We start from the raw sequence: 14,889 nt of genomic DNA, 5'->3' as shown, positions 1-14,889 counted from the left end.
CTTACTGTTTATCAAATTTATCACAAAAAACTGACCGTTCAATATATACCGTAGTTCCGCCATAATAGCGTCCTTTTTTGAAATTTCGTGCCAGGAGCCACTGTTCTCAAAGACTAAAGTACATTCATCCACTAATATATAGGCAGTTCAATTCGTTGCATCGCCCTGCGTCATGCTGGTATAAATTTTCTCATCAAGAAAGTACTTGAGTACTTAAATACCCTTAAGTACTTCAATTTTTTACTTAAGTATAAGTATTAAGTACTTTAGAAATTTTTTACTTAAGTAGAGTACAAGTACTCAGATTTTTTACTTAAGTAATTACTTAAGTACTTTTACTTAAGTATTTCCCAACACTGTTTGGTAGTATTTAGAGGGAAGGACCTGAGTTTTCAAGAAGCCAAGAAAAATTTAAAACTGGGCTTGGAAAGATTATTCAAAAGAAAGCAGACAGCTAGTAAATAAACAGAAAAAATATAAAGAGTGCTCCTAATGATAGGAGCTACCTGAATAACTTCTCCAGAGCATAATGAATATTTTCTGGAGCTGTCAAACAATGTATCAAGTGAGTGAAAAGGAGAGTTCAGCGAGCAATCAAGTATTAGCCAATTCTGTGCTGCTGAGTGACAAGGGACTCTTAAGCAGGATGTTAGCAGACCTGAAATTCATAAAATCGTATTACTTAGTGAAATTTGGCTCAAGTGCTGCTTTTGAGTCTCAAGACACATTATGCCCCCTGCTTATGAGCTTTTTATTCCAAGAGCTTAAAATAAAGTGAGACAGATGATACAGCTGCGTGCTTTAGCACACTTTTTTTTCTTATGTTGAATTAATTAGTAAGGTAAGTAAGTTAAATTTTAATTATTGAAGCAATATTACAACTGTAGGCGAGAGGTAGGATGTCGGTATGATAGTGCCCCAAAACTAAAACTTCATAAGAGGTAGGAGAGATCAGCCATGCATGAGGAACTGAATGAGGAGCTTAAAATAAATTGAGACAGATGATATAGCGGCGTGCTTTAGCACACTTTTTTTCTTATGTTGAATTAATTAGTAAGGTAAGCAAGTTAAATTTTAATTAATCAAGCAATATTAAAACTGTAGGCGAGAGGTAGGACGTCGGTATGATAGTGCCCCAAAACTAAAACTTCATAAGAGGTAGGAGAGATCAGCCATGCTTGAGGAACTGAATGAGGAGCTTAAAATAAAGTGAGACAGATGATACAGTGGCGTGCTTTAGCACACTTTTTTTTCTTGTGTTGAATTAATTAGTAAGCTAAGCAAGTCAAATTTTAATTAATCAAGCAATATTAAAACTTTGGACGATAGGTAGGACGTCGGTATGATAGTGCCCCAAAACTAAAACTTCATAAGAGGTAGGAGAGATCAGCCATGCTTGAGGAACTGAATGAGGAGCTTAAAATAAAGTGAGACAGATAATACAGCGGCGTGCTTTAGCACACTTTTTTTCTTATGTTGAATTAATTAGTAAGGTAAGCAAGTCAAATTTTAATTAATCAAGCAATTTTGAAACTGTAGGCGAGAGGTAGGACGTCTGTATGATAGTGCCCCAAAACTAAAACTTCATAAGAGGTAGGAGAGATCAGCCATGCTTGAGGAACTGAATGAGGAGCTTAAAATAAAGTGAGACAGATGATACAGCGGCGAGCTTTAGCACACTTCTTTTCTTATGTTGAATTAATTAGTAAGGTAAGCAAGTCAAATTTTAATTAATCGAGCAATATTAAAACTGTAGGCGAGAGGTAGGACGTCGGTATGATAGTGCCCCAAAACTAAAATTTCATAAGAGGTAGGATAGATCAGCCATGCTTGAGGAACTGAATGAGGAGCTTAAAATAAAGTGAGACAGATGATACAGCGGCGTGCTTTAGCACACTTTTTTTCTTATGTTGAATTAATTAGTAAGGTAAGCAAGTCAAATTTTAATTAATCAAGCAATTTCAAAACTGTAGGCGAGAGGTAGGACGTCTGTATGATAGTGCCCCAAAACTAAAACTTCATAAGAGGTAGGAGAGATCAGCCATGCTTGAGGAACTGAATGAGGAGCTTAAAATAAAGTGAGACAGATGATACAGCGCCGTGCTTTAGCACACTTTTTTTCTTATGTTGAATTAATTAGTAAGGTAAGCAAGTCAAATTTTAATTAATCAAGCAATTTTAAAACTGTAGGCGAGAGGTAGGACGTCGGTATGAATGTGCCCCAAAACTAAAATTTCATAAGAGGTAGGATAGATCAGCCATGCTTGAGGAATTGAATGAGGAGCTCAAAATAAAGTGAGACAGATGATACAGCGGCGTGCTTTAGCACACTTTTTTTCTTATGTTGAATTAATTAGTAAGGTAAGCAAGTCAAATTTTAATTAATCAAGCAATATGAAAACTTTGGACGATAGGTAGGACGTCGGTATGATAGTGCCCCAAAACTAAAACTTCATAAGAGGTAGGAGAGATCAGCCATGCTTGAGGAACTGAATGAGGAGCTTAAAATAAAGTGAGACAGATGATACAGCGGCGAGCTTTAGCACACTTTTTTTTCTTGTGTTGAATTAATTAGTAAGCTAAGCAAGTTAAATTTTAATTAATGAAGCAATATTAAAACTGTAGGCGAGAGGTAGGACGTCGGTATGATAGTGCCCCAAAACTAAAACTTCATAAGCGGTAGGAGAGATCAGCCATGCTTGAGGAGCTGAATGAGGAGCTTAAAATAAATTGAGACAGACGATATAGCGGCGTGCTTTAGGACAGTTTTTTTCTTATGTTGAATTAATTAGTAAGGTAAGCAAGTCAAATTTTAATTAATCAAGCAATATTAAAACTGTAGGCGAGAGGTAGGACGTCGGTATGATAGTGCCCCAAAACCAAAACTTCATAAGAGGTAGGATAGATCAGCCATGCTTGAGGAACTGAATGCGTCATAGTCAATATTGCAAGATGATTACGTTTTTGCTATTTTGGCATTTTTCCGGGTAGCTGCTTATTAAATTTCGCAATGTTGAAAATATTCTAACTGCTAATTTTTTAGAAAATTTTTGAAATTCGAAAATTTTTTATAAAATATTTTTACTAAAACAAAGCTTCTGGTGCATTTTTGCTTTTATGTCTGCACTATCTTGTGCAGCCAGATATTAGGCATCTGATAACTGTTCTCAGTGGCTCTATCTAAAGACCGCCAGCCATAATTACATACTACTACAATTACTATCACCTATTACGGCTATAAAACCCATTTTTTAATAAGCTTCTTCATCTGTGATTTCTATAAAAAAAAAAATCGTCAAAAGCTAAAAAGCCTTCTTTAGTATTTCCTATGTTATTAAGAATATACAAGACGAATCCTCTCTTTTTGTACATTAAATAAAAGAAATTTTTTCAACTGAAAGTAAGGAGCAACATCAAAACTTAAAACGATCAAATATTATTACGTATATGGAAGGGATTTCTCCTTCCTCAACACCTCGCTCTTTACGCTGAAGTTTTTAGTTCTTTTAAAAAAGCTTCTTATTGTTCTAATTAAGCGACGTGTGTTTCAAGAATCGTTCTTAGGGAATTGGGACAAAACTCAAACTTTAGCGTAAAGAGCGAGGTGTTGAGGAGGGAGCAATCCCCTTCATTTATGTAATAATTTCTGTTCGTTTTAGGTTTTAATTTTGCTCCTTACTTTCAATTGAAAAAGCTTGTTTTTTTAAATTTAATTTCTTACTATTTTTTAAATAATGCCTGTAAATCTGGCCCCCACCTCCACGGAGGAATCGCTACAGATCCTCTAGAAAATTCCATCTGGTGGAAATCTACCCAGGACGATTACCCTTAAAAACTCCACCGTAAAATTGAGACGGAACAGAAAAAGCAAAATAAATAAAAATAATTTTGTATATGAATTCTGGTAAATTTCCCAGTATAAGATTTCCCCTGACAAAATCAACGCCTGGAAACTTCCCCCATGAAAAATTCCCCCGCAGAAAAAAACCTGCAGAAAATTTGTCCCCACCCCCGGAAAATTGTATACATACTCCCCAATAACAAATACTAAGCGCAAATAATGCTCTAATTAAAATTCCAAAATTCTAGTGCTCTTTTTAAGTGACCAAAAAATTGGAGGGCACCTAGCCCCCTCCCACGCTCATTTTTTCCAAAGTCACTGGATCAAAATTCTGATATAGCCATTTTATTCAGCATAGTCGAAAAACTTAACAACTATGTCTTTGGGGACGACTTACTCCCCCGCAGTCCCCGTGGGAAGCGCTGCAAGTTCGACCACTGTTTACATAGAGTAATGGTTAATGGAAAGTGTACAACACTTTCAGTTTTTTTTGGTTGGGGGGGTGGTTGAGGGGAGGGGTTTATGCGGGGAGAACTTTTTTCCATGGAAGAATTTGTCATGGTGGAAGAAAATTTCCATGAAGCAGGATTTTTTTGCATTTCTTAAAAAAACAATGAAAAAATAAGTATGAAAAAGTTTTTTCCAACTGAAAGTAAGAAGCAGCATTAAAACTTAAAACGAAAAGAAATTATTACGCATATGAGAGGTTCACCTCCTCCTAATAATTTTATTAATTTCAACTATTTATTCTACGGCTTTTGTGATTCAGGGGTAATTCTTAAGGAATTGGGACAACATTTAAGGTTTAGTGTAAAGAGTGAGGTATATAGACGAGGGGGTGAACCTCCTCATATATATAATAAAACATACGAATATAGAGGTTCGTTACGTAAATTAATTCGTAATTTACTTATATTTTTACTAATAAAAACGTTCGTAAAAAATTAAAAGTTCTAGTTGCCTTTTTAAATAACCAAAAAATTGGAGTGTAACTAGGCCTACTCCTCCACTCCTTTTTTTTCTCAAAATCGTCCGGTCAATACTATGAGAAAGCCATTTAGCCAAAAAATAAACTAATATGCAAATTTCGTTGTAATTATTCATGTGCGGAGAGCCAAAATCAAAACATGCATTAATTCAAAAACGTTCCGAAATTAAAAAAAGAAGTTTTTTAATTGAAAATAAGGAGCGACATTAAAACTTAAAACGAACAGAAATTCCTCCTTATATGAAAGGGGCTGTTCCCTCCTCAACGCCCCGCTCTTCGCGCTAAAGTATTTTCACTTTTTTAAATAGTAGAGTTGAGAGAAAGAGTCAAACTTCAGCGTAAAGAGCAGGGCGTTGAGGAGGGAACAGCCCCTTTCATATACGGAGTAAGTTTTGTTCGTTTTAAGTTTTAATGTTACTCCTTACTTTCAGTTAAAGAAAAACTTGTTTTTTATTTAATGCAGATAGGAGCTTGATTCCTCTGCAGTAGGGTTTGGGAATTTGCTGAATCTGATGGTGTGATTTTCATTAATATTCTGTGACATTTAAGGGATGTTTCCACCTTTTCTCGAAAATCAGGCAAAGTTTCTCAGGCTCCTATCCTTTAGTGGCTAAGACTAAACTTAATGAAACTTATATAGTTGAAATCAGCATAATAAACAAATTTCTTTTTATATATCTATTTGTATCAAAATTCCGTTTCTTAGTTTTGGTTACTAATAAGCCGGGTTGCTAACTGCTTACAGTCCGTTACCACGAACTATTTGATTAGTGATATAATTCCGAAATGAAACTATATAAATTAATTAATTTATAGTATATGAATCAAACACAAGTGAAATCTCTTTAAATTATCAACTTTCAGAAAAAAAAACGATAAGACCTTGGATGGATCCCGTCGTGGAAATCTGATAAAGCTGATTTGCACATCCTGATTTGCACTGTGAAATTAGTAAAAGTGGCTCATCTCTACATAGACTGATACCGTCTATGCTTCAGTATAATTCACTGCTTTAGTGCAGTCATTCAAGAGGAGGGGGCTGGTAAAGCTGCCCAAGGCTACTGTGGATGGTATGAAAGGCAGTGGTGGTTCTGGCCTCTCTTGCACCTAAGACAAAACCTTGATTAGTGCCCCCTTGTATCCAAAAATTTTCATTTATTAGCAAAATCCTCATTTGTTAACAGAATTTGAACACAAAATATCACAAAAAACCATTGGGTTCAAAATGATTATAACCGGTAGATTTTTTCTCCGAAATTTTGTGTCGCTGAAATTTCTGCGCCCAGGGCAAGTGCCCAAACTGTCCTCCCTAAAACCACCTCTGGGGGGGATCTTGCTGAGATCTTGTTTTAAGGCATTTGCTAACTTGCTAGATCACATGAAATAACTTATTGGGAAAGAGGAAGGGTGCCAAGGTTGATGTTGCCCTGGGCACCATTAATCCTAAGAATGACCCCAATGCAGGACTTGGTGCGAATATGCAAGTTTGGTGGCTCTGTAGTTAATAAGCTGGTATTATATGTAAATATATCAAGAGATGCAGATGAAATTTATGTTTGCAGTTTCTTTTCGCTTGTGTTCTTCAGGAATTCGATGGAATTTGTCTATAATGTTACAAATTTAAAGTTTTACTGTTTGTACTTTATCAATCACTTTGATATGAATCAATTGAATAGAAACTGAACTTAAACAAATCCTTCGGAGTGCCAACATTGAAAGTTTTGTACTCGATACGAAGGAAAAAGACATCAAACAGTTTGTGGTAAAGAACTGTAGCAAGGAGTGACCCGGCTCAATAGTTCCCGAAACTCTAAAAAACGGAATTTTGACACCAATAGTTACATCAAAAGAATTGTATTTTTATGCTGATTTTAAATGTACAAGTTTCGTCAAGCTTAGTCTTACCAAGTTACGAGCCTGAGAAAATTTACTTTATTTTAGAAAATGGAGGGAAACGCCCCCCAAAAGTCATAGAATCTAAGTTTGATTCTTTCTCACAACTCTACTTTTTAAAGCAATAAAACAATTTAGCGTAAAGAGCGGGGCATTGAAGAGGGGACAGCCCCTTTCATATACGGAATAATTTCTGTTTGTTTTAAGTTTTAATGTAGCTCCTTGTTTTTTAACTGTTTATTTTTTTTTATTTGACTAAATAAGGAAGCCTTACAAAATATATCCTGAATTTGACAACTATTTCATAAGTACTTATCCCTTGGAAATTTTAGTTTTGTTTCTCTTTTTCCCTCAAATAAAAAAATATATACATATAACTGTACCATCTTTCCATTCCTGCTTTTCAAATTTTCCAAAAACTTCACTGAGATTTCCAGCGGAACAGAAAATCCATTGAGCAGAAACTTCGATTTTTCTTTGTCGCGTGAGAAATTCTTGCACAACCTATAATAAGAAGCATATTATATTTCAACTCTAAATAATAGATCGATCACAATTTGTAGCACAAGTTTTTTTTATTGTTTTAAAAAGTAGAGTTGTGAAAAAGAGTAAAACTTTAGCGTACAGAGCGGGGCGTTGAGGAGGGGACAACTCCTTTCATATAAAGAATAATTTCTGTTCGTTTTAAGTTTTCACGTCGCTCCTTACTTGCAGTTAATAAAAATTTGTTTTTCTTTTATTTAGTAACTGATAAAAGGTGTTGCAACTATGCTTACTGTAATTTTCCTATTTTAGCTTGAAAAATGGACAGTTTTGTCGATAGGTGTCTGCTAACCTATTACATCTGAACTGTCTCCTTGAATAAACATGTTGACCCCTTAGGGCTATAGCTCTTTATATCTCGATTGAACCTTATTTTGAAGCCTTATCCGCATCAATATATTTCAATTCATGTATATAAGCAAACATAATTAAAAAATATTGTTAAAAAATGAAAATTATGACATTTTGTTCTTTCAAAATGCTTCAAATAATTTTGAAGCAATTTAAATTACATTGTCACGGAGAATCATGTCTTGTGATAAATTTGAAAAACTATAAGGGTTCGATCTTTGTCATCACGAGAAGATAGAGTGGATAGGAAGTAAAGACTATGAGTAGCGCTAAAAGTACAGCGTCTGGTGATTCCAAGAATTATTTTAAGACAAAGCCCAGTATGCGCGAAGTAGGCTACGTTAGCATGGGAAAATCTTAGTAGGTTAGGTAGGCTAGTTGGCTTTGAGATGGTAGGCCTACTTGGGACAAATATCTGTTTTAACCACCCTCCTATACATTTTGAGTACCTCCAAAGACGAGTGTACATCATTTTGGTTAAATCAAAGTCCTAAACTCAAGATGGCGCTGGTAACTTCTTTTCGAAGCTAGCGTCAGTTTTCACTCTTAGACCTACTAGTTCCTTAGACTCTCTGGTTCGCTATGGGATTTTGCTCGACAACTCTTTGTGCGTCTGATATCTTGGCAGCGAGAATTTTTTTTGAATTATTAGCTTTTTGGTGTGTTTTGGGGCTCAATTCTATACAAAAGTGATCCTTATTTTAGATTTAATTTGGATGGTCATCTTTCACTACTATTTAGATACTGCAAAGACGTTAGTCACTGGGAGCTACATAAAACAATACAACAAATTAATGAGATGATTTCCAATTTACAACTGAAGCTATTTCTAGAAAGCTTAAATCCAATTATAACGCAAAGAATAGCTTCACTCACAATATGGTCTAAAAGTTCGGGGTAATGAACTGTAAGTAAGGAGCAACCCTGCTCAATTGTAAGAGAAACTCTAAAAAACGTAATTTTTATACCAATAGATATATCAAAGGAACCGACCTATTATGTTGAGTTCAAATATATGAGTTTCATTAGTTTTACCAATCAAAGGTAACGAGAATGACAAAATTTGCCTGATTTTCGAAAAAAGGGGAAAACATCCCCCAAAAGTCATAAAATCTCAATGAAAATCACACCATCAGATTCAGCGTATCAAAAACCCTACTGTAGAGGTTTCAAGCTCCTATGTGCGAAAATGCGGAATTTTGTATTTTTTACCAGAAAAAAAGATCACGGATTCGTGCTCGATGTTTTTTTCAGGGGTGATCGTATCAACCCGTTGGTCCTAGAATATAGTGAAAGGGCTCATTCAAATGGAAATTAAAGTTCTAGTACCCTTTTTAAGTGGCAAAAAAGATTGGAGGGCAACTAAGCCCCCTCCCATGGTCCCTTTTTCCCGAAATTGCCCGATCAAAGTTTTGAGATAGCCATTTTGTTAATCATAGTTAAAAGGCCCAAATTACTATACCTTTGGATATAACATGACCGCCACAGCCCCAGAGAAAAGGTCTTTAAATTATAAATTCACCCCATTGCTTACGCATAGTATTTGTTATTGGAAAGTATGCATACATTTTTGGGTGGTGGGTGGGGACAAATTTTCTGTTGGGGGTTTTACAGGGTGCAATTTATTGGGGATGAACTTGTCAGGAAAAATTATACACAGGTGGAGTTTGCCAGAATGCCTATACAAAATTCTTTTCATATGTCTTGTATTCTCTTTTCCGTCTCAATTTTACGCGTGGAGTTGTTAAGGGTAATAGTCCTGGGTTAATTTTCACCGATATTGAATCGTCTAGAGGGTATTTCCATGGGGAGTGGAATTTAACCGTGGAGGTGGGGTCAGATATTTAGGCATTATTTGAAAAACGGTCAGAAATTAAATAAAAAAAAGTTTATTCAGTGCAAAGTATGGAGTAATATTAAAAATTAAAACAAACATAAATTATTATGGATATAAAGGGGGTTGCCTCCCCTCAACAACTCGCTCTTTACGCTAAATTTTGAATTTTGTCCCACTTCCTTAAGAACTGTTTTTCAACAGAACAATAAGAACCTCGTTTACGAGTACTAAAAACTTTAGCATAAAAAGCGAGGAGTTGGGGAGAGCCGTCGCATGCGTAATAATTTCTGTCCGTTTAAAGTTTTAATGTTGCTCCTAACTTTATATTGAAAAAACTGTGTTGATAATAGCACTGCACTCAGTTATACCTTTGTCAACAGTTATACCTTTGTCAACGACAACTTGACTGGAAAAAATGTATAAGACTATTCTCATTTACAGTATAAACTTCCATTATCATCTAATGGAAACGCAGAATCATCACAATCCAGAACCTTAACAGAAAAAAAAATCCAGGAACAAGCACAATAATCACAACCCAGACTTTGATCAATAATATCACTCGTAAATTGTGTTTTTTCAATGCCGATTTTACTTTCAAGACTATCATTCACAATAGGGATTCTTACTATGAAATAATTGACATTCAGTAGCATCAGAATTCAGAAAGTAACTGGTAAAAACAAAAAAAAAACCAGACGCAAAAATAATAATTACAACCCCAGAGTCTGATTAATTATCCTGCTTTAAATCATGCTTTTGTTAACGACTATTCTACTTAAAAAATAGATTCTAAGACTATTTCGGCGCACATTACTTGTTCTCACTACGCGCTATGGATGTGTAGAGCCGTTTTAATCCGGACTATTACTAAATATCTCACATTCAGTACAGTGTTTTTCGACGCGTAATTTACTGGGAAAAGTTCAGAGACTTTTCTCATTCGCAATACGGATTTTACCTAAGTAAGTGCTGAAGGACAAGAAGTAATTACAATTCAGAATGCTTATTCAAAATTGTGTGTTCAATCGTATGTTTTTCGTAAAACTTCGCTGAAAAAAAAAATCAAAGACTATTTTCTTTGACAATGCAGATTCTAACCAACCACTCACGGCATTGCGAAATCATTACAATCCAAATTATTATCAGCATTTGATTATACGTTTTCCAACGACAATATTTTGCACTAGTGTAATTGCGAATACATTGCAATCCAGACTGTTATTAATAATCCCACATTCAATATTTTTTTTTAACCACAACTTTTCTGGGAAAATTCAATAAGGCTACGGATTTCTAATCGGAATATAAATTCTAAATAAGCTTAAACGGAAATGCAGATTCTGTACAGTCAAGACTGTTAATCATATTCCTACATTTAATCACAAGTTTTTCAGTGACAATTTTACGAGAAAAGCCTTTCTAAATAGAAAACTGAATTCTTTTATTAACAATTTTACCAAACAGTCTTTCTACCAAAAGCCTTTTTTTAAAATATAGGTGAATGTTATCATCAATAGCCGTTTCTATTTTGAATGGTTTGCCTCGCTGCTGAAAGTGTCATCACTGCTTTTTTCATAGTTTGTTTTTTTCTACTCCCATAAGTTTCAGCCTTTCTGTGTAATTTCATGGAAAGGCTTATGAGAGCCTCCTATGAAAGGGGGAGACATTATTTTAGTCCTCCCCCTATTCTGAAGACTAAACTGTCTGAAAGTACAAATTTCGGTCATTTTTGGACAATATGAAATAATTTTATAGCAATGTAACCTTTTTCGGTCATTTTTGGACAATATGAAATAATGTTATAGCAATGTAACCTTTTTTAAAACCTTTGCTCTCCTATATAAACGTATAGGTGATTTCTATCTCTCTTCCTACCCAGAAAACGTAGTGAAGTTAAACGAGAATTTACAATAAGATTATTCAAAAAATTAATAATGGTGCGATATGCTCATAGGGGAAGAATTCTCAAATGTTAATAGCATCTAGAAATCTTACCTTAATTAATGAAAAATTATCTTTAATTTTATTATCTTAACTTTTTAGCTTTAACCGTCAAAATCTACCTTTATTAGTGAAGTTTTTCCAGAAAAGGGTGGGCCTTCAATAATGATTTGGTGCTCAGTTTCAATTAACCAAAGAAGCTGTTGTAGTTTTTCTATGAAGGAAGTGGTTGCCTGGAGTCCGAGATCTTGGATAGTGTCTTTCAACTGCTTTGATAGATCTCCTGCTTCATTTTGTGCTTCCAATGCGGGAAAATACTCTATCATCAAATTTTGCATCGTTTCAACTTCCTATAAAAAAAAAAATCCATAAAAAAAACAGAAACTTTCATTCTTGTTGCATAAGAAAATGTAGATGAAACACAATTGAAAAACTTTCAAATTATAGTTGATTTGTATCTGCTTATTGTTCTAAGAAGTGAGTACTGTATTTGGTTTTGTCAATATTAAGTTACCCGTTGGCCTGCTCGTATTAATGTTGACTAAGTGAAAAATCCTATATATCAATAAAATTCAAAAATTTATAGCTGAAAGAAAGACAAAAAAAAGTTATACCAGAAAAATGACTGTAAATTATGATCTCAAGGAAACTGAAACATGTGTTAACACACCTTGCAATAATGACTTCGCAAAACCATAAGGTTAAAGGCTCCATCCATCACATGAACATGACTAATCCCTCATTTTCATTGACCTAAGTCAGAACGAATTGTAATGCTACAAATAATGTTCAACCAATTAGGTTTTAATAAATATAAAATAAAATATATAACATTGTGCTATAAGTTAAAACTCAAAGAACCTAGACATAAAATTGAACTCTTAACTCTTAAATTGAACAATCTTAAAGTATCAAAATCTGCCTCGTATGTATAACACAGCCCGGGATCAAAAGATCTAACAAATACACACCCTCTCTCCAGCCACGTAACGGTTTTATCTGTTTTTTAAACTCTTTGAGCTGACCTTTACAAAGAAGTTGAACAAATCCCTTGGACGCAAAAAACAGAAAAGAACAAAAAGCTAGTTTTACCAAACACGTAACAATGACTATCTTCTTCTTCTTGCAACAGGAACAGGTGTTTCCTACCTCACCTGTCATCTGAAAGTTAGGTGTTACATAGAAATTTCTTTAGCCATAAACTCCCTAGACTCATTGAGCTGACCTTGCGGAGTCTCACCCCTGACTCCTAACCCAAGTCAGGATTTGCTACGCCAACAATCGAGCCTTTGTTCTGAAGGACATAGGATTGCAAATCCAGTGGGCCTTGCCCTTGGCTAGGAACAATAATAAAAAGCATGCTTGAGGGTATTTCTTTTTTTACTATCCTATTTTCTAAGCATTAATGCAACCCGACTATCTTACGTTTTTTTTCTAATTAGGTGTTGAACCAACATTGTCTTTGGATTTACCCTCTATCCCCATCTGAATTTCACATTCACTGACTGGAAAAGAAGGATTGCGGAGTATTAATTTAAATTTACTCTACATCTAACTTTGTCAAGGTATATGATCCAAATTTTATGTATAGTTGACTATTTTAGTTTTCAGTTCCTGTAAATCCTGGTTGATTTCCTAAATTCTTTGTACCTTAGCTAAGAAACTTTTCCTGATGTTTCGTGTATTATGCACGTCCGAGATTTCAGTAAAAACCTGTTTACCTTTCCAATACAGCTGGATATCTCCACCTTTTTTATGCAATCGGAAAAATACATTTCTTGATCGTAATCTCCGGAGTTCGGGCTGTCAGTAACGAAGTGATTGTCCAAACATCGCAGGGTACGGTTCACTATAGAACGAACTTTAAACAAGTCATTCTGATGATAGCTGTTTTTCAGCTTAAGCTTCTTTCTCAGGCTTCTTTGGAAGTTGAAATACTTAGTGGTAAGCCTGAAACAACAACCGTGTATTAGCACACGTATGATAAAAATAAATTTCCCGAAAACATATTAAACTATATTTCTTTGAGTAAATTGCAATTGAGGTCTCAACTTAGAGCGAATTAAGTCTTGCTTTCAAATAATTGAAACTGAGCGATGAAAATTCTGAAACAGAAAAAAGCTTAAAATACGATAGACAGTGATCCAATCTTATTATGTGAATTGTTTAAATTGAAACTTACACAGCCATGTAGGAATCAAATTTTTAATGAAAAATTATCTTTAATACCGTATTTAGTTTTTGTAGTAGCGGGTTTTTGTAGTAGCGGGTAGGTATGCTTTTCAAACAGAATAACTATATTTTCAGTGGGTCATTTTTCTGTATTCATTGTGTTGTTTTGGGATTTTATATTGTAGTGTTTTTTTGTTTATTTTTATGTTGGTTTCGGTAAATGGTCTTATGTTCTATACCCTTTTTCTTTTTTTCTATTTTAGCACATCCTCGCAAGCTCCGCTTTTGTTGTGCTATTAAATATAAATGATTATTTTCAATAAAATTATTCTACTACTACTACTACTACTACTACTGCCACTAATACTACTACTACTACTACTACTACTACTACTACTACTACTACTACTACTACTACTACTACTACTACTACTACTACTACTACTACTACTACTACTACTACTACTACTACTACTACTACTACTACTACTACTACTACTACTACTACTACTACTACTACTACTACTACTACTACTACTACTACTACTACTACTACTACTACTACTACTACTACTACTACTACTACTACTACTACTACTACTACTACTACTACTACTACTACTACTACTACTACTACTACTACTACTACTACTACTACTACTACTACTACTACTACTACAAGATTTAAAGAAAGAAACGTGTGTGAAAATCAGCAGGAAACAAGCTAAACACATGTAACGTACAACAGCCTTAGATAACATAGCTTTCCTTGGAAGGTGTAGTTATCTTGGGGAATGAAAATATTGTTAATGTTTGAATTTTTAAGGACAAAAAGTATCGTCAAACTGTTCAAACGTTGCTAAACAGATCAGCTGTTTTATATTTCAGATTGAAATGATCAGGCAGACAAAAACACAAAATAGTTGATACTACAAGTGTCTTTGAATGGGCTCAATGTTTCTCTCGAGATTGATTTAATTTGGATCAGAATGTTACGAAAATTTCAACTTTATACTTCCCATTCCTTTGATACTGCAGATATGCTATTTTGACAATTTGAATGCACGTAGTGTCACAGGTTTAGAGCTTATATAAATATTTTGTACTTGTCGGTTATATAGTAGACACTCGAGATGTGGAATTCGATTAATGCTAATGAAATCAAACGAAATATGATGAAAATATAAAAGTTTAGAAACAAATTTGGGCTAATATTTTAACATTAGGGGGGTAAAGTGTAGCATATATTATACTAACCTAATCAAACCAAAATACCAACTAAATACTTAAATAAGATATAGCTACAATTTATTTTCCAAC

At 34.4% G+C, this 14,889-nt stretch overlaps 1 protein-coding gene across 1 annotated transcript in view; it reads right to left on the bottom strand.

Moving 5' to 3' along the window:
• The window catches only part of LOC136027648 (dynein axonemal heavy chain 3-like), a gene marked incomplete at its 5' end in the record, with an annotated part of 137,231 nt that overhangs the window by 88,313 nt on the left and 34,029 nt on the right, over positions 1–14,889 (bottom strand). The window contains 4 exon segments of the mRNA XM_065705075.1: positions 507–658; positions 7,106–7,226; positions 11,520–11,747; positions 13,119–13,347. Coding sequence (XP_065561147.1) covers positions 507–658; positions 7,106–7,226; positions 11,520–11,747; positions 13,119–13,347 — 730 coding nt within the window.

The sequence above is a fragment of the Artemia franciscana genome, chromosome 5 (assembly GCF_032884065.1).
Source record: "Artemia franciscana chromosome 5, ASM3288406v1, whole genome shotgun sequence".
Taxonomy (NCBI): domain Eukaryota; kingdom Metazoa; phylum Arthropoda; class Branchiopoda; order Anostraca; family Artemiidae; genus Artemia; species Artemia franciscana.
Note: the sequence above shows the minus strand (reverse complement) of the source record. Positions and strands in the feature narration are given on the sequence as shown.